Source organism: Ovis canadensis, chromosome 3, assembly GCF_042477335.2.
Source record: "Ovis canadensis isolate MfBH-ARS-UI-01 breed Bighorn chromosome 3, ARS-UI_OviCan_v2, whole genome shotgun sequence".
NCBI lineage: Eukaryota > Metazoa > Chordata > Mammalia > Artiodactyla > Bovidae > Ovis > Ovis canadensis.
Window position 1 is genome coordinate 77,727,019 of NC_091247.1, and position 20,046 is coordinate 77,747,064.

Sequence of the window (20,046 nt, forward strand, 5' to 3'; positions counted from 1 at the left end):
CCTGGATAATCCCATGGGCGGAGGAGCCTGGTGGGCTGCAGTCCATGGGGTCGCTGAGGGTCGGACATGACTGAGCGACTTCACTTTCACTTTCATGCATTGGAGAAGGACACAGCAACCCACTTCAGTGTTCTTGCCTGGAGAATCCCAGGGACAGGGAAGCCTGGTGGGCTGCTGTCTGTGGGGTCGCACAGAGTCAGACACGACTGAAGTGACTTAGCAGCAGCAGCAGCAGGGGCCTATTACCTCAACACTTTTATGAATGGTTTAGAATCTATTTTTATCAGTTGTTGAAAATCTATTGTCCCCTTGACATGAAAATAAGGGACAAAGTACTGAAACTTGGTTCACAAAATTAGGATCCAGAAAATTAAGGTATCACTGATAAGCGCTTAGGCTCTGGCCTCAACCCAGGTTTGACACCTAGCTCCAACATTCACTCTCTCTGTGACTCTGGACAAGTACTTAACCCCTCTAAGTCAAATATCAAGACAAGCAGAGGATTAGACACAGCAGCTCAAGTAAATCTTATGTATTACACAATAATTCATCTGCTGCATCAGGTTATATATGGCTTCTTGGACCAAGAGGCTGTTCTGATGGCTTCCCCTGTAGGATTATTTTAGGTACATCACCCAGCCTCTGACAGAATTCACAGATTACATGTAGACCCTTAACATTTATTTTGTTCATGTCACCAATATAATGCCTCTCAGATTACCTACTTGAAGGATGGAAATTTAGTATAGCCAAATTTTAGAAATTAATTTTAGTTTTCTAATCCTATTATTGATAGAAATTGCTAAAAGATATTTTAAAATACAGTTTGCAAATTTTATCAGTCTTGTAACTACTACTATATACTGAAATTTTTTTCTATTCCTATATAATGTCATTAAAATTTAACACTTCCTCTATTACACTCAAGGGCATCTTAAAATATTTATAAAATTAGATAAATTATTCCAGTTCAATTTTAAAAATATATTCAAGTGTTTATAAAAAACTATACAGTAATTCATCTTTAACAGAAGCCAATAAAAAGTAGGATTAAGTGCATAATTGTATGTATTTTAAGACAGATGAGAACATATTAGACTGTTCAGTGTAATGCTAAGTTGTAGGGTTTAAAAAATACCCTAAACTCTCGGGTTCTAGTTAAAAATAAGAAATACTTTCTTAGAGAAAAAAGTATCAGAAAGTAAGTACTATACATTTATAAACATAACCCTGAGTACTAAAATAAGAACTTGATGCAGTCTTCACTTACTAAAATTAAAAATGAGAAAAATTCCATCAATTAGAATAGCTTTGGGGGGGGTTTAAATTCAGTAACTCCCTCTTAAATCTTATTTTGACGCCTGTTCTCAGCATTTTTGTCAGGCTGAAAAAAGTTTTTGATGTTTACATTTTACATAATTTTCCTATTCTCTATATAAAGCTGAGTGATGACCTTTCCCCTAAATATTACTTCTTTGCATTTTGTGCCTTTCAAAAATACACTATCCGTATTTTAAAACAGGATACATATTCATATTAAATGGGAGATACTAGCTTGGCTTTCCTTTAATTTGCTTACATTTGGAGAAATTATGACATCCCTAACAATGTTCTAGGCAAGCAAAACTGGTGGGGTTCCGTGCCCCTTTGCCAGTTTCTTTCAGATGTGCTCAGCTTAATTCCAGTGGTATTAAGGGACCCAGGCAAATTTCACAGGGCATCCTTTCTCCAGTCTCTCTAGGTTATAATCCATTTTACGGCTGCTGGCATCATCTCTTAATCTTTAATTCTACCTTGCTATGAACCTAGATAAATTCAGACTCTTCAGTCTAGCATATTCAGAAGTTACACTCAACGGTCTTCTACCTCACCCTGCTTTCATCCGTTGCTACTTACCACTACACTGTCACCCCTCACTTCTCCACTATCTGCTGGTCAATTTCTTAGACATTCTTGTGATGAAATAAACCTAAGACACCAAATCACCCTGCCTCCCAGTGGGTCACTTTTCTATTTTTCCTTATCAAGCATGCAACGTTTCTGCTGAATTACTTTTCCATTAGTCTATTTTCATATATTTTCATCACTCCATATTTATATACTTGCCTCTGTCCCCATTAGTTTATAAGTTCTATGAGATGAAGATTCTCATCTTCTACTGACATTTTATTTCAAGAAACCATCAGTGACTTGAATTTAATTCACACCATTGAATGACCTGTCTCAAAAATCTGAAGAAAGTTAGGTCCACACTGAATCAGGTAGAGAGTAAAATTTGGACCATATCTGAGTATGCCCTAAAAGTGATTCAAGGTCCACAGCTCTCTTCCTCTCTTGGTATGTTACCATCTATCTTTATCCATATTTCAAAAACTTTCATCTTTTGTTAGAAATGCATGGATAATATTGGAAGAGAAAAATAATAAATGTTAATAGCAGTTACCTCTACAAAATGGGAGTTGGGAGGGTCAAGGTCAGGGTTGATGCTGGTAGGGGAAATGGTAATACGGGTTTTGCTGGGGTCCTGATTATTTTTAAAAGTTTTTAGACTACACTGTGCAGCATCTGGGATCTTAGTTCCCCAACCAGGGATTAAACCTGTGCCCACCCTGCATTGGGAACATGGAGTCTTAACCATTGAACTGCCAGGGAGGTCCCATCTGAGGTACCAATTCTTTATAATCTTAGTATTTTCGAAGTATTCCATAATGAACTTGTTTTTTCATATAAACACTTGTACTAAAAAAAGACATATTAACTTGACATGGAAAACATGACAACTAATTTGACATGGATGAAGTTTTAAAACTGGATACAAGGCTTATGATTCCAGTATTTGAAAAGTTTTTGAAGCACAAGTCCTCTATTGAAAGTAGATGGCTTAAAAAACAAAAGTTAATGATACAGAATCTTGAACTGACAAATTAAGGTAAGTACTGCCATCATTACTTCTCCCAAAGAAACTCTTGCTTCCCTGGTGGCTCAGATGGTAAAGAATCAGCCTGTAATGCAGGAGACCTGGGTTCGATCCCTGGGTTGGGAAGATCCCTGGAGAAGGGGAAGGCTACCCACTCCAGTATTCTTGCCTTGAGAATTCCATATTCCTGATGGGCTATAGTCCATAGGGTCTCAAAGAGTCGGCCATGACTGAGCAACTAACACTTTCACTTTTTCCAAAGAAACACTTAACCCCTGCAGAATTCCTAGCCCTTGCCATCCTGTCCTGTAGTTTTAAGTATTATTCATATAGCAATGCCCCATATTTTCTTTTCCCCCTTAACTCTACATTCAGACATCCCAATGTCTCCACTGAGATAACTAATAGTAATTCATACATCCCAATGTCTCCCCTAAGATAATAGTAATTTCAAAATCAACATACCCAAGGTCAAGATTTGACTTATACTCTCCAATTTGCTCCTCCAATGTTATTCTAAAATCATAGCATCACCATCCTTTGCTCAAAATCAGTCATCTTTGATTCTTCTTTCTTCACAATCCAACCTATCACCAAATCCTGTTACCTTTTTCCAGCAAGACTCCTCCCTATGACACCACTCCAATCTAGGCTCTCACCATCTCTCACCTAGATGACTACAATTCTGCCCCACTGCAGCTTGTTCTCCATCTATTAAAGGAATATAAGGCAGAACATGTCACCTCCTTATTACCATCAGACTCAATAAAATTTAGATTCCTTAGTTTGGACCCATAGCCCTAAGTGGTCAGGCCCCTGTCAATCTCTGCAATGTTATCACCTATCATTTCCCACCATACTCACTGGGCTTGGCTTACTAGCATTCTTTTTCAGTATAAAAGCTCATTCCTGCTTTCAGATCTTTAGTTTTATTGTTCATCAAAATACTCTTCTTTGATATTGTTGATTTTCTTCTCATCGCTCAAGGTCACCATTCCCCAATGACCCTATAACTTTGTCTGATAACCCAGCGTGTACCCATCACTAAAATGGTGATGGGCGCACATGGGTCTTCAATGAGTATTTGTTGAATGAACAGCTGAAATGAGTCTTAATAGTTAATCAAGCTTCCTGGGTATGGAAAGTTGTTCCAACTGATCCTTACTTTGTAAGGACAATTCATCCACACCCCGCCCTCCCTGCCCCAAACCACCAACCACCTCCCACAAACACTCCATTCCAAACCTTCTTAGAAATATACCACAATGTGAAAGTCTATGTTCTGTATTTGGCTGTTGCAAAAAATATGAAATAAAACATGAGCCTAGATATGCAGTTTTTATGCACCAAGCAGTATTGCTTCCTTTGGAAATAATATTTCTCACCTTAAAGTCAGCCTTTAGTGTGCTTGTTTATCTAATTTCATCTAGGTTACACTGTACGTGCTGTGGTATGGAATATGAAGGAACTCATGTGATCTGCCCTGTGTTAACTCTTAACACACTCTCAGAGATGAACATAGGCTCTGCATCTTTCCAAGGAGAGTTTTGACTCATCCAGACTCTTTGCCACTACCAAAAGGCAACTTTATAGCTTTCTTTGTTATAAAAGTAAGGGATCTAAGGCCAATCAATAAAACTTACCAAACTAATATTTAGTGATATGGAGCAAGAGAAAACTTAGGATGAAAATGAACAGCAACAAGGTCAAAGTGTCAAATTAAAATGTTCATAAACTCTGAATTTTGTCAAAATGAGTCTTAGAATTCAAGTATCAATTTTTATGGCTCAAGCCACTATAAATCTTATATAAATCTTCTCATGGACCATAAGCACACACATCAGTTTGTGAAGTGTGATTATTTGGGCTCAACTTTTGTCTAAGAAATGTAAATTTAATTATGACTCTTAATAACTATATTTAAACCAAGCCGTTTCTTCAAAGAATCTTTACTGTGTTTAGCCAGTAGAGAAAATTCTAATGAATGCTTTCTCTTTACAAGGTATTACAAATAAGATTATGGTTATAAGTCTAAACTTCAGGTGCAGATAATCAAATCTGAATGGTACAAGGATAGAGTGTGTGTATGTATATGTATATATATATGTATAAAGCCTTTAAATGATTTTGAATCAGATGTCAATATTAATGTTTAAAGTAATATTAACATCATAAACACATATGTATGTATGTGTATATGTATACAGAGAATATGAATGAATGGATAATGAACTTAATGAGAATGTATATGAACCAGAGCAATCTTTCTTTGGGTTAATTATAATTACTTCTATATGAAGTCTCTAAACTTCTAAAGAATTTCCCAGTTTGTATTAAAATGCACTTGAAAAAAACCATGAAAACATAAATTTAGTTGACAGACTACAGTGGGATTCAGAGAAAGACACAGTGAATATAGACTTAGGTGCAGTTTCATGCTGGTGATTTTTCTTTTTTTAAAATGTAAGCCACTAATTTTTTTAAGAAAAAAATTTAAACCCAAAGTTGCATATGAATATACACACAAACTGAAACATAAGTGACTTTTAGCACAGTGTATACATGCTTACATAAACTCAAATATTTACACATTTAAAACAATTTCCATTTAACATAAGACATTTCTGAAATACATAAAAGCATTAATACTTTCTATAAAACTACAATTAAAACATCAATTTCCTACAAGCATATAAAACATCAAGTGCTTTCTTGGAGTTTCAAGCTACCTCTTTAAAACAAGATCTTGCTTGCATATATAGTCTTTCTCCAATTATCAGTATGAACTCTTTATTTCCCCAAGAGGTTTATTTTTCAGGTACATTATAAGTTCAAGAAAACGGACCCAACAATTATGCAATGTAATTATGTCATAACAACTTAATTGCACATAATGCTTTAAAGTAGGTTTGGATGACGTTCTCAAACACTTTGGTATTTGTTCTTCAGGGACTTCTATTAGAAATGACAGGAATTATAAGTCCCTTCAATTCCCATTTTGCTTTAAAATGGACAAGTCTTTGGTTAAAGTTTCTACATTTTGGGCATTTATCATTAATTAGAATGGTCCCCAAACCAATAAATGGTGCTACTGTTATTAATTCACAAGACTTCATTTAACTTGCTTCTGATGCAGGAGGCTACAGATATTCATTTACTATAACATGTCATTGATAGCTTCAATCTTTCACTTATAAGCAGAGAAATCAATAGGCTTAGTCAGTATTTCTCTGTTCATTTTCTGTTATAACCTAAACTATACAGTAATTTTTAGTAACTAGAGAGATACTGTTCCACAGTGTATGTGAGTATGATTGGAAAGATGTACAGAATTAAATTTAGAATTAGCTTACTTGGAATAAGTCAATATTAGACTGTTCAGTAATTCTGCATTAACTATAGTAGGTTGCCAGGTAATGCTTATTTAAAAACCCCAAACCATTCCATTTACAAGAGAAATTGTTGCAAATGTATAAAACAGCAGATATACAAGGAGAACACCAAACATACTTTATTAGCACAAAAAAGCAGCCGTAACAAGGCACAGCAAGCAGAAACATACATTAGCAGTCAAAGGGTTAGTGTTGCATAAATATAGCTTTCCTTTTTTGTGGCCTTGGCAACAGCCATTGGGATGTAAAATAACTTTCTGTAGCAGCAGGTAAGGAAACTAGGGAGCACTCACCAGTGGTACAGAGCACGTTAACAGAAAGACACAAGAACGGATTTGACTACTTTAGTGCAAAATGTCTAAGACGGACTGTAAATTCGGTTCAATACTAAGAAGCAAACACTAGAACTTGGTATTACGTCCAAAATAGCTCACTCAAGTAGTACTGCATACTATTCTAAGTGACAAAAAGGTGCTAAGTAAAGTTATTTACAGATACAATGGTTGTACAGTACCTTTTAAATCAGCAATTTAGTTTTCAGATTTTCCATTGAAAATTAAGTGCACTGAAATTCTATAACTTGTACTTAAGCAATTCAGCTATGAGAGTTTACAACAAAGAGATAAATACTGCCATCCAAATTATGAGTTACAGTTTAACAATAATTTCAAAGACCAGCAACCACTGTAGTTAGTATCAATACACCTGACTTGTCTAGGTATCTTCTCGTCTCACTTTCTTCATGGTTCACAAACTCATCATGGGCATAGAAAAAGATCCAACTTTAACGATCCAGCAAATCGACTGCACATGTCAACTTAAAAAAATCACACGCAGGCCTACCTTGCAGCAGCTATTTCCAAGGCGTTTTAAGTTAAAGCACTCATTAAAAAATGAATACCTAAGACCTTAAATAAAATTCTACTACCAACTTTTTATAAGTCTGAAATTTTAAGAACGACTACTTAGAAAACCTGGTTTACTTAACAGTACCTTTTGCAGAAGAGAAAAGGAGACTGACTATAAACTATATCAACACTTACGTGAACTGCACTATGCCCTTGTGGCCAGAAAATTGCATTTTTTTTTTCCCCCTAAAAGGAAGGCAGTCTTTATTTTTTTGGACTTCCAAACTTGACTTACAGTAACTATAAACATCACTACTTTTGGAAGGTTATAGAAAAATTCTTAGAAAAAATAATAATTTCAAACATTAGTCATACTGTTCAAATACTCATTCAATATTAATAATTTGTTCTTCAGTAAGAAATAGAATTCTTCATAGCAAATGCCCCAGAGTTGCTTCACTCAGTTATTACTACAGCCATTAAAAACCAAACTGTCAGCTAAATCGGCAGAGTGTTTTTGCAGCCTTACTGAATACCGGTAGCTCTATCCCCTGTTGTCTCAATAGGCACCACATTTACTGAGTAAAAGTAACAGCAGATTGCGCCTGACAGATACTAACACTAAGCTTACATACTGTACTGGAAAAACCTAACACTGATATGTGTGCTTGCCATAGGTATACTGCCCGATGCACATAAAAGCAGATCTAGTTAATGCCCTTTGGGGACAGGAGGGTTTACTTTGCTTTGACTGGTTCTCGTTCTAGCCAGCGAACTCTAACTTTCTGTTTATAATGATACTCTTTTAAAAAATCCTGTAACATCGATGGTAAAGGGAGCCCATCAATTCCGTCATACGTCGTGCATCTGCAGATGACTGCACGGCAGATGTACTGCAGGCTGAAAGGGAAAGTCCTGTTGAGTGATATTGTAAGCAATGGTTCAAAAAACATGCAAGAGCTGGGGTCTTTGTAATGTTCCAAAAGTCCTGTTACAGTGGAGGAGTGAAACACACATGGGTCATGGGCATCGAAACTAAAGTTGTGATTCCACTGTTCAATTCGGGCATGCAGGGACCTGTTGTAGCGACGGAAGCTCACAGAGAAGAGGTAGTCCTCTTGTGCAGAGTCCCTGAGCAAAAATGTCCCTTCAGGTTTCCCTTCCAGAAGGGCTTCTGCTTCGTAGCGGTCCATCACTCCCCAGTAACAGGGATTACCTGTGATCTGGAGCAAGTCCGGCACGAGGCAGTGTATGTAATCGATCTGCGTGTGGACTTTCCAGGCTCCCTGTCTGCTAACGTGGGCATGGCTGTCTCCAGATACCTGACGTTGCTTCTGCCTCCGTGACTGCAAACACAGCGTGGTTGTGTCCTCTTCTGAGTCACAATTAGCCTGTGGAATTGCAGAACTGTCCCCATTTACTTCAGTCATTCCAGGAGCTAACTTTGGTCCCAGTTTATATAACGGGTTAACCTGTGCAGTGGCTTCGAATGTATGTATTTGTGCGTTGGGAGGGGGGTCTACCCCTTCTTCAATACTAAGCCGCCTTCTCTCTCGAAGCCGATCTTCTTCATCTTCTGTAGAAAGCAAGGATGGGTCAAATGTATCAAAAAATGTTGAATGTGGGCTCACAGGGGCCGTATGCTGCTTAATCAAATGCCATTTTTGGGCCAAATCTGAGCCAGCAGGAAAAGGGCATTTCTCAAGCATTAATTCAGAAAGATGTATTTTTCTTTTATTAGAAAATAGGGGCTTTGACTGCTTGCTGTAAGTTCTCATGGGAAAACACAAGCCCACAGTATCCTGCAACCTCTGTCTCAGAGAGCGACTTCCTACAGTCCTGCTGGACACGCTGTCCATGTCGTGCACGGAGCTGACGCCGTACCGCCGCTCTCTCCTTTGAAGTCCATTTCGAGTTCTACCAAACTTTTTATCCGTATCCAGGGAACTCTGTGTCTTTGTAGAACAGGAATGTTTCTTCTTCCCACCCCAAGGAGCATGTCGAGAGTAGGAATCTCTTCTTGCAAGTCTTGTTCCTGGGGTGACACATGCGTCATTATCCTTTTCAATGCTTATTTCAACAATCTGAGGAATTTCAGCGGCACAGTTCTGGTTTCTCCTTGAAGAATTCTTTGAAGGGCTTAACCCTAGTTGTAAGGCAACGTTTTCTCTTAAGGGACTGCTTTGCTGCTGAGGAGCTGAGTCTCCTAAACTGATGGTTTTCTCTTTGACAGACAAACATCTGTTGGAGTTCATGTCCACATTTTCACTACGGTTTCCGCCCTCGTGACTGAAGAGATTCTGACATCTGTACTTGAAGTTATTCCACATTTTCCCCACTTTATCCATTGATTATAAGACCTAAAGACAAAAAAAATAGAAGAAAATAAGTTAATCAAAGGAGTGTGTGAAAACAAAAAAGGCAGTGAGTACCCACCCCTCTTTTTCTCATGGGAAACATCAGTGGTTCTGGTCAGAAATTTACATCACATCACCCCATTACTGTGGTAAGGGCTATGAGATCCTACTGTGGTACCATTATTCAAGCAAGTCCTCACCTTCTACTTCCCTTCAAATAGAATACAGAACTCAGAGGAAAGGAAACAAACCCTTTTCATTAAACTCTGGTGGCTTTTTCACATGTATTGTTGGTAATCACTAAGCTGTGTCCGACACTTTGCAACCCTATGGACTGTAGGCCACCAGGCTCCTCTGTCCATGGGATTTCCCAGGAAAGAATACTGGAGTGGGTTGCCATTTCCTTTTCCAGGGGATCTTCCTGATCCGTGGGATCTCCAGAAATCAAACATATATCTCCTGCATTACAGGTGGATTCTTTGCCACTGAGTCATCAGGCCATTTTAACATTGGTTTCTGTCTCCTTGCTTTGAATAATTTAGGTACTGCCTCAAGTATTATAAAGGGAAAATATGTTTTGCATTGTTGAAACACATCTTCATTCAACTTCTTAAAAGTGATAATCAGGACCACATTTGTGTAATACATCAAAATTAATTAAAAAAAACCTCTAAGCAGTAATCTAATTTCACTTACCAACTAACTCTACTCCACTCATTAACAATCTAAGCCTTACAGGTCAATCACTTGTAAAAATCCCTAATCTGCCCTCCTCACCCTATGACATAACTTTTTTCTGTGATTTTAAAGTAGTTTGAGTGTAAGAGAAAACAGGAAAAAAGAAAATAATACAGTGTTTAAATAGAAGTTAAGTGTCTCGATTCTTAATCCTGGAAAAACTTGAAAATAACAGAGTAATAGAAAAAAAGTTATGATACTATAGTAATTTAAAAACAAAAACTATGCAGTTTGGGTTTTTTATTCTTGCTCCTTTAAAAAAAAATCTAAAGCAGATCATGGCGCTTTACAAGTAAATTATTGTAAGACTGTGACATTTATAGGCACACTGTCTCATTTAGTAACCTAAAAATCAACATTAGATGAAGTAGAAAAGCCTAAACTTAAACCTGAACCAGTTTTATCACAATATGACAGCAGAATCTTTTTCTTCTTCTATTTTGACATTTAATATTTATGGTACTTTTTCCCCAGAATTTTTTGTTCATGTTTATTTACTATCTCATTGTGTACTATTCTGTACAGTTCAGAATCAATATTGGAAAACTGAGTTTTAACAGTGGTAAGAGTCATTAGAGCTGATCTTTCCATAAATGACTAAATCTCTTTGTCAGAAATACTTCCATTTTCAAGAAGCTGACTAGGAGCAAGAGAAATAAACTTTCTTAAGAAGAATTATGTATCTTCCCTTTAGTTTCCTACAGAAAGGGTCTTGAACCAACAGTGCTCTTGGAATAATGGCAATGCCAACATAGATAATTAATGTCTCTGAAATCGTAAAATGTATGGTGAGTCCTCTTTATTAAAAGCATACTGTTAAGTACATAGAAATTTGCATGATAGGTGGTATATGTTCTAATAAAATGTTAGATGGGACTGTTAAATCTATCAAACTCTGTCAGAACATTTTGCTTCCTCCTCCTTGCAAAGAAAATCTTTTGAAGCATTTTTTGAGTCTTACACCATTTGAACATGTTTTGTTTTTATTATTTATTCTTTATATATTAAGATTTCACTTTTGACCTATTATTTTTAGGACTAATTCCTGCTCCATTTTTGTTGACTCTAGAATTTGTAGATATACTCTTCCAAAATCCTAGCCCCTTTTAGCCTGGCTTCTGTCTCATTTCTTAAAGTTGCTTTTTATTTTTACCTAATTCATATATTTACAGTTTCAAAGGTCAAACACTACTACAAGGCTTATATCAAAAAGGAGTACTGCCTGATACACTCCATTCTTGATTCCCACTCCCAGGGGTCACGGAGAGTTACTCTGAATTTTGTTAAGCTGTTTCTGCTGCTATTTTCCTCACTGTTTCTAGATAATGTATTCATATCAGTTGATAACATTCTAGGATGGAAATAATTCACCCTCAGAATTTTGAGGGCCTTATTCTACTATTCTAATGGCTTCAATTTGGCTGCTGAAAAGTCTAATGTTATACCAGTTCCCAGTCTTCTGCATGTGACCTGTTTTTATTTCGTGAAACATTGCAGCTTCTTTATCCACACTTTATCCATAGTGTGGGACCTTTTTCACACTCATTGTGCCAGGCCCTTTCAATTTCTTTTTACTCTATCATCTTCCCTCCCTCCCTCCTTAAAGTTCATTAGACACTACACCACTTAGATTCATCTTCTGATTACCATATATCTCCTTTTTAAGACTGTCTTTCTTTTCATTTTCTACTGGTAGATTTCTTTGACATCACTATCCAACAGTTCCAGTGCGGCTACAGTTCTTTGTATTACAGTTTTAATTTTCAAGACAAATTTTCTTGTTCTCTGAATGTTCTTTTTAATAGCATCCTGTTCCAGCTTCCTGGATAGAATACCTCATTTCTCTAAGGATACAAAGTTTTAAAACATTGTTTTCCTTTTTTGTTCTTTTAACATTTTAAGTATTTGTATCTGTTTCTTCTAAGTATATTGTGTTTTCTCCTTAGATCTTTAGGCCTTTGTTTCTGCCTTCAGAGGCTTTCTGTAAGTGTCTGATGATGCATCAGCACTGACACTCGGGTCAGAAGCTCTGTTCGCTGGGCGGGTGGGGAGGAGGGGGCAGATAGGGGGCAGGGGGGTGGTGCTTGCTGACTGGTTGGCTTTATTACAAGGTGATGAGACAATGAGTTGGTTTTTTATTAGGGAATCCTCAAAAGTTACTATCTGTAAGCTTTGTCTCCTGGCTGCTCATCCCAGAAAGAAGGGCTCCACTCTCCTGTGTGGGGCATATACGCCTGACTGCCATGTTCTGAGTACAGGGAAGGCAAGTTGCGAGGTCTTAACTTCAATATCCTCACTTTCACTTAGTCTCTGGTTTTCAAAAGTGGCGCTTATTTCCAAAAGATGTCCCAACCTCAGTCACCACTAAATTTCCTGAACTCCCCCCCAGCTCTGGCCTCGAGTTTCGTCCAAGGTAAAAGAGCAGTCACTTCCAGGCTGCTCAGGCGAGAGGTGTGGGAGGCTGACACACGGACTGCTCACTGTTCTGTTTCCAGCTCCATACTCTGCCCTTACCACTGCAGGTGACTGGCTCCTCAAGTTTTTGAGCCAGCAGCATAAACTGGGTGCAGAAGCACTGAAGGGGCCTCTTAAATTATCTCTAGTGAAAGCAGTTTCTTTTTAATTTCATAGACTGATTCTTTGGTAAAATATAATAAAATTGCTTTAAAAATGAAATGTAAAAAAGACATGAAATATAAGTGCCAAGTTTCTTACTAATTGGGCAGATATAAAGTAACTGTTAAATTACTATAAACTATTTTAAATGCTTGTTTTTAATTTCTATACTTAACCTGTCAAATACTGGTAACAAACTGTAGGCTGACACCAGTTCATGGTCCATACTTTGCACGGCTCTGGTGTGGAACCGTGCTGTCTGGCACATGTGGTTACTGAGTCTCTGAAATGTGGTTAGTGCCACATATTGAAATAACAAGTTTGGATATAACTGGTAAAATATTGTAGTAGAATTCATTTCATCTGCTTCTTTTTATTTTTTAAATGTGGCCACCAGAAAATTTTTAATTACATATATGGTTCAAATTATATTTCTACTGGACAGCGCTGATCTAGAGCAGGGGTCAGCAGGCTATAGCCCAAGGAGGACATCTGGCCTGTGGCCTGCTTCTGTATAGACTCAGGCTAAGAATGGTTTCTACATATTTAAAGGGATTAAAAAAAAAACAAAAACAAAAAGCCCAGAAAGAACATTCAACAAGATCACATGTAGCCTACAAAGTCTAAAGTATTTTCTATCTGGCTTTTTACAGAAAAAGTTTGTTGACCTTGGTCTAGTGTATGTAAGATAATAAGCCATACCACCGCAGAAACTAGAAGAGTAATATTCAAAAAGTACAGAAATCTCTCATCGCCATGTTTATAAGATACGTTTTGTAGCTATCTAAAGATACTTCTTTGACAAGCAAATTATACCTAAAAAAATAACCGTTCATTTTAGAAAGTGACCAACCTTAAAACCACTGATTCTCACATACAGCTCTTTGTAAGCTGTGTGGACAAGCTGCATGACAGGCCAGGCGGCAGCAGGCAGCTTCTAACACTAGACCTCTGGTTCAGTTTCACAGACAGGGCATGAAATCTAGTGATCTCTCTATTCTAATGTGGAAAGCTGCTGCTAGATGCCACTGTGACAGAACACCCTGACTTAAAAGACTAGTATGCTTCCACACTCCTTGGGGACAGAAAATGGATTTTTTCTTGATGTGGGGAATGCTATGTGGGTGGCTGTTAACAGTGGGAAGAAAATCCCAATAGTGATTCACAGAACAGTCCATATAAGAATCAGGAAGACATATCAACTGTCTTAGTATTTACAATGTCAGTTTGAGGCTCTTTCGTTTTTCTGGTTAAATTTTTGGAAATACAGCTGAAGCCATTTAAGAATTAAATTACAACTCTATTACTTTATGGCTTCATATAAAGTTACACAGGGCTTTTTTATGAAAAAGTGTTAAATTTCAATTGTATTGATTCTAGATTGAAATCATCCTTTAACAATCTTTCACATTTCTATACCTGCAGAGTTACCTTTAAACCTATCCAAAGCAAAATTCTAAAAAGTCATTTCTTCCCTGAAGGACAATCATAATTTAAATTCGTTTTATAATACTGTAGTAAGTTAAACAGCTTTCTTGAAAAGTGATAATTAACAGGATAAGCTATAAATCAGAATTATGAAAAATGAGAGGTCAAATTCCATTACTAAAAAATTTATATATATTAACAAAGTAAAGACTGTAGTCAATGGCTCTCTTAATGCCAAGTAGTATCTATTACAAAATTTCCACAAAACAAAGTCATTGAAATAGTTCCCAGGAGTTCATTCCAGTGGAACTGAATCCATACTTTATCAGAAATAAATTAAATTCAACAAATTTTAAGACTACATGGCGTGCCATAGTGGGCAGACAGGAAACATGTGACCCAACTAAACCGCTCCTGTACTGTTTAATCTACCTAGGCTACTAATCATAATACCTTTCCAACAGAAACCTCTTCAGTTACAGTACAAAAACTGGGACGCAAGGACTGACTGAAGCATTTCTGTGCCAGAGTCAAGTACAAGAAGCAGTTTAGGAGATTCCATTTTTGACTGATATTTTGGTGACATTTCAACAACTTGAAAAAAAATACAGTGTTTAATATTAAAGACTGATCAAAAAACCCAGGGATGCGTGGCTGTCACAGCTCTAGTCCCTTAAAAGAATCTGAGAACCACTGGGGTTTTTTAGAAAATTATTTTAAAATATTTTTTAACATACTTTACAGTCTGTGACATGATCTACATTACCCAACTGTATGCCTACATATCTTTTACACTGTTATTTAATGTTATATTCAACCATATAAAACTGCTGTTTTGTGGGTAATAAATGGTCATATAATTCAGTTACAGTATTATACTATACATAGCATATTAATATAGTAGAGCATGTACATGTGGGATCCTCTGACCTAGTATACTCAGACTTCTTCCCATCAGCTGAGTTTTACTGAGTTCTAGATATGTTCATGTCATTTACACTTATTACTGTAATTAGGTGATTTAATTGTTAATTAACCTAACAAAATATGGGGGAATGTGAACACTGAGTTGAATAACTTTTGATATACTCAATAAAAGTGAGATACTTCTGTTGCTGAATTAGGTACAGGCAAGAAAATAGTTTCAAAAATTAGAAAAAATGCTACAAATGCATCAGAAAAGTCTAAACTCTTATGCTACTTAAAAAACCCAAACTATAAATCTTAAATGATATATTAATATTATGAGTATAGTTTCTAAAAGATAAAGAATATGGAACTGGCAACTAATGGACCTATTCTCAAAGAAAAGCCCTTTGTCCCCTAATAAAAAGCCTGACAAATGAACACAGAGTCATGTTCTGAGAGTAAAATACTTAAGGCATGCACCCCTTTTAATGATTTCTTGCTTTAATAGACTTTGTAGACTACTGGTCCCTGACTGAATCAAAGGAAAGGTCTTCCTTAATAACCAGTTAATCAATTTTATAGTCATGCCAGGTGGGAGTGGTACAAAGTCCTAATGATAACAGGGAGTCATGAGCTAGATTCAGGGATGGTAAGGAAGACTTCTCTCTGAGGAGGTGATATTGCAAAATCCTGTCAGGAAGGATGAGTGAGAATGAACAGTGCTCCACGCTGTTGTAGAATACTAGGACAGTGTTCCACAGGCAGAGGAGCAGCATTTGCAAAGGTCGTGAAGCAGGAAGGAGCATGGCATGAACAACGGCTGAAGCTAACAGAGACTGGCAAGTGAAGGGAATGAGGGCCAGAAGCAGCAGAAGAGGCAGGGCGGTAATCCACAGAAAGAGAACAGGAAAGGATGCTGATGCTGCGCAAAGACCACCTCAAAGGTGCAGGCAGGGACTCTGCTAGGCTGGCAACAGTGGAGACACAGGTTTGCAATGATCAGGAGGCAAATCTACAGGATTAATGATTGCCTTCACGAGGTGAAAGCGGAAGAGAAAGGTGTCAAAAACGAGTTTCCGGCTTGGGTAAATGGGTGGAAAGAAATGCGATTTCAGAAATAGAAAACACAGTCGATACAGCAGTTTTGGCACGTGGGAGGTTGAAGAGAGTTAATAAACTCAGTTTAGGAAACGCTGCAGTTGAGGCTGTCACTGAGACATCCTAGTGAAACCTCATCAGTCCACGAGTGTATATCCATATGATGGATTACTAGACAGGCAGGAGTGATAACCCACTTGCATCTATACTATGAAACTCAAAGACAATGCTTAGAGAAAGATATCATACATAAGATATATACATTATGAATCAATTTATCTGTTAAAGTCCAAAATATGTTGTTGAGATAGGCATACATATCTAGTAAAAATATAAAAAGCAGGTAAATGGTTATGTTTGTGGCGAGGGATACAGAGTTAGTGAGAAGCACTTAGGGTGTTTCTAAGGCACTATTAATTTTCTATTTCTTAGGTTGGGTAATGGCTACAATGGTTTTTATTTATTAAATATTTTTTAGACTTCACTTACAATTTTACAGTCTTTCCTGTACACGATACACTGCATAATAAAAGTTTTAAAATTATACAGCCACAGTTTGACCACAATGGGAATTAATAAACACTATTTTAAAAGCCACTAGGAAAATAAAAGGCTCTCATAACTCTTTGGCAGATGAATTCAAAACTGAAAATTACAGATGATTTAGACAATAGCATATTAACATTTGGGAGATTTTTTTCTATATGCAATTTGGTGATTTATCAAAATGTTCCATTAAAGGATGGAACTGATATTAAAATGTGACAAAGCCAGCACTCAGAAGAAAACCACTAGCTTGTTCCATTTTAAGTGCAACGTGTGAACCAACACTGACCAAAGGAACCCAGAGCAAAAGGTGTATCCACAGGCCTACTGTGAGTGTTTGGTGTCTCTATTCTACGCCTACCTACTATGAAAGTCATGACTCTATCTGTAGGCTTGTATACCACTCAGAAATGTTCTGATATTATTATAACTAATGGATCTATCAATATATGACTAAATTTCACTTCTTTTCTAGAATACTATTTTCAAATATAAGATCAATTAAGAATATGTTTGGGTATACATTACCATATATAAAATAGATGACCAGTGCAAGTTCGATGCATGAAGCAGGGCACCCAAAGCTGGTGCTCTGGGACAACCTAGAGGGATGGGGTGAGGAGGAGGTGGTAGGGGGGATGGGGATGGGGCGGGGGGGCCGGACACATGTATACCTATGGCCAATTCATGCTAATGTATGGCAAAAACCAGTAATTGTCCTCCAATTAAATAAATTTAAAAAATATACATTTGGAACCACATGCTTAATTTCAAGAGATGAAGCTTAGTAATTTCTTGTATTTCTTTCTGCATATTAAGGTAAATACAATAGCACATCTTAAAAAAGAAGAAAAAATGGACAGTAAATCAAATTAAGAGTCACAGTGTTATATAGACTGCCTTAATAAATCCCCCAAAAGACAATTTAAGAGCTATTTCTTTTTCTGATTGAAAAAAAAAAGTATCTAAAATTTGCATGTTTCTTAAATTTTACTCACACAATTCTAATTTCCAGTGTCATACAGGAGGGTGCTCCAAACCATCAAAACCCCAGATTCTTAAACACAGAGTACTTGTAGTGATTCTGCCTGCACTTTGCTTAGGACAACATAGTGAAAAGGGCATAGGCGTGAGATAGTCAACTGAGGGGGTGAGTGGGGGAGGAGGTTGAGTAAGAATAGCCCTTCACATTTCTGAACCTAAATGTCCCTCTTGGTAAAATGAGGATAACAATATCTACCTCATGGGTTGGATGTGAGGATTAGAAACCGTATCTGTAAAGCCTCTGGTTCACGGGAGACACTCAAAAGACAGTGGCTGTTACTAGTACTATCTAGCATGAACCTCTGGCTTTCCTTTCTTCTTAAAAATAATTCTCCCTTTCAGTTCTTCTAGGTCATGCCACAAATGGCAATATTTTCCTATGTACAAAATCTACCAGACTGAAAGTTTTATCATTAATCATTTAAGATTCTATATTATTTCCTAAGAAATATTACAGGGATTTCAGTATTCCTTAGCAGTTGAAGCCATAGCTCATCTACAACCTAAACTAAGCATAGCTAATCTGTACAGTACTAGGCAAGGCCCAGGAACATAGTCCTCATTCATTTTTTTTTGGTGACTCAAAATTTCTTTTTAGTTTATAACACTGCCATCATTTAAATTCTACCATACATATACTGCATGTTAGGGAGGCATAAAATCCTAGTAAGTTATGCTACATTTTCTATGGAGAAAGTATCTTATGTAATATACTAACAAACATACTATTCATTGAAATGTTTCTTATCTGGCCAGCATTATTGGCAGACTGGTAGAACACAAAGAACATGTGCTTTCACTTCAGAAAGCCTGAAAAGCAAATTCAAGCACTCACCAGCTGTGATATCTGTCTCAGCCTTTCCATCTAAAAATAGAAAGAACTACCCCTCTCTTACAAGGGTTTTTAAGAGGATAACAGGACATAAAGGTAAGTAGAGCTGAGTATATATAACAAGGGCCCAGAAAAGGTAGCTTCTGTTATACAAACTACAGGGCAGCAGAAAGTACGTGCTGGTGAGAGCAGCAAAAAGCAAAACTGTTTACTAAGCATCAAAGCAGGATGTGACTAGTTGCCGTTTAGTTGCTAAGTCATGTCCAACTCTTTTGCGACCTCATGGACTGTAACCCGCCAGGCTCATTCTGTCCATGAGATTTCCCAGGCAAGGATACTGGAGTGGGTTGTCATTTCCTTCTCCAGGGCATCTTCCCGACCCAGGGATTGAACCTGAGTCTCCTGCATTGGCAGGCAGGTATTTACCACTAAGCCACCATGGAAGTCCAATTTAGCACCTTCTCAGAAATGCCTGTAACATTTCCTAGAGCACAGGGCCAACCCTCTACCCCCAACACACATACACAAGTCTCCCTTCATACCAAAAAGTAAACTAGAAACAAATATCTGCAAAGGAAAATAGCTCTCGGTTGAGGAACTCAGTGGATCAAGCTACTACACTGGTTAGCCTTCATTGCTGATTGGGGCCTGTTTAACAATGAGCTCACTGCGGTCTTGCTAACAATTTACAAAGAATATTTAGTTACCAATGGTAAGTGAGCAACTGTAATCTGGAGCATTCCTTCTCTAGGAAGGATATCCATTTTGTAACTCCAGTAGTTCAGTGTCACAAGAAATACAAAGATTCCAAGGACTAAAATAAAATGATTTTTTAAATAACACTTTCATTCTATTATCACTATTACATAAACTAAAGGATACTACTTCCTTCTATGCCAAATTATAGGCCTGAAGATAATCCATGGTCTTCATATAATTTGACAGCTTGTAATGAATGAGTAAAAGAGAGGAAGAAGCCCCATCATCAGGACAACTTCTCTGGTTTTTTATCTAGATCCTTAAATTGGCCTAAGTAAAAGAAATTTTAAACATCTTGAAATGAGTTTATTCTTCAGAAGGATATTTGGGAGCAATACTGGGAGAAGTAAAGACAAATAGGATACCTTTTAACCCTTTACGAAAACTAATTTCAAGAGAAGCACTCTGACTAAAATTATAGACTAGAAACTCCAAGTAATATACCTCACTTTTATGTATTACCACGTTACATACAATTTTATTTTTTTTAAATAGGACAATCAAAAAACCTTTAGTTTGCTAACAATTGAAATAAAACCTCACCTATCAAAAGATTAAAAAC

At 37.0% G+C, this 20,046-nt stretch overlaps 1 protein-coding gene across 5 annotated transcripts in view; it reads right to left on the reverse strand.

The window, feature by feature from the left end:
- Nucleotides 1-5,343: 5,343 nt before the first annotated feature.
- SOCS5 (suppressor of cytokine signaling 5) overlaps nt 5,344-20,046 on the reverse strand; it is a 70,568-nt gene continuing 55,865 nt past the window's right edge. For all 5 annotated transcript variants that reach the window (XM_069583391.1, XM_069583395.1, XM_069583390.1 and 2 more), the window contains exon 2: nt 5,344-9,517. In XM_069583391.1, coding sequence (XP_069439492.1) covers nt 7,895-9,505 — 1,611 coding nt within the window. In that variant the 5' untranslated portion in view covers nt 9,506-9,517 and the 3' untranslated portion in view covers nt 5,344-7,894. The remainder of the gene's footprint in view (nt 9,518-20,046) is intronic.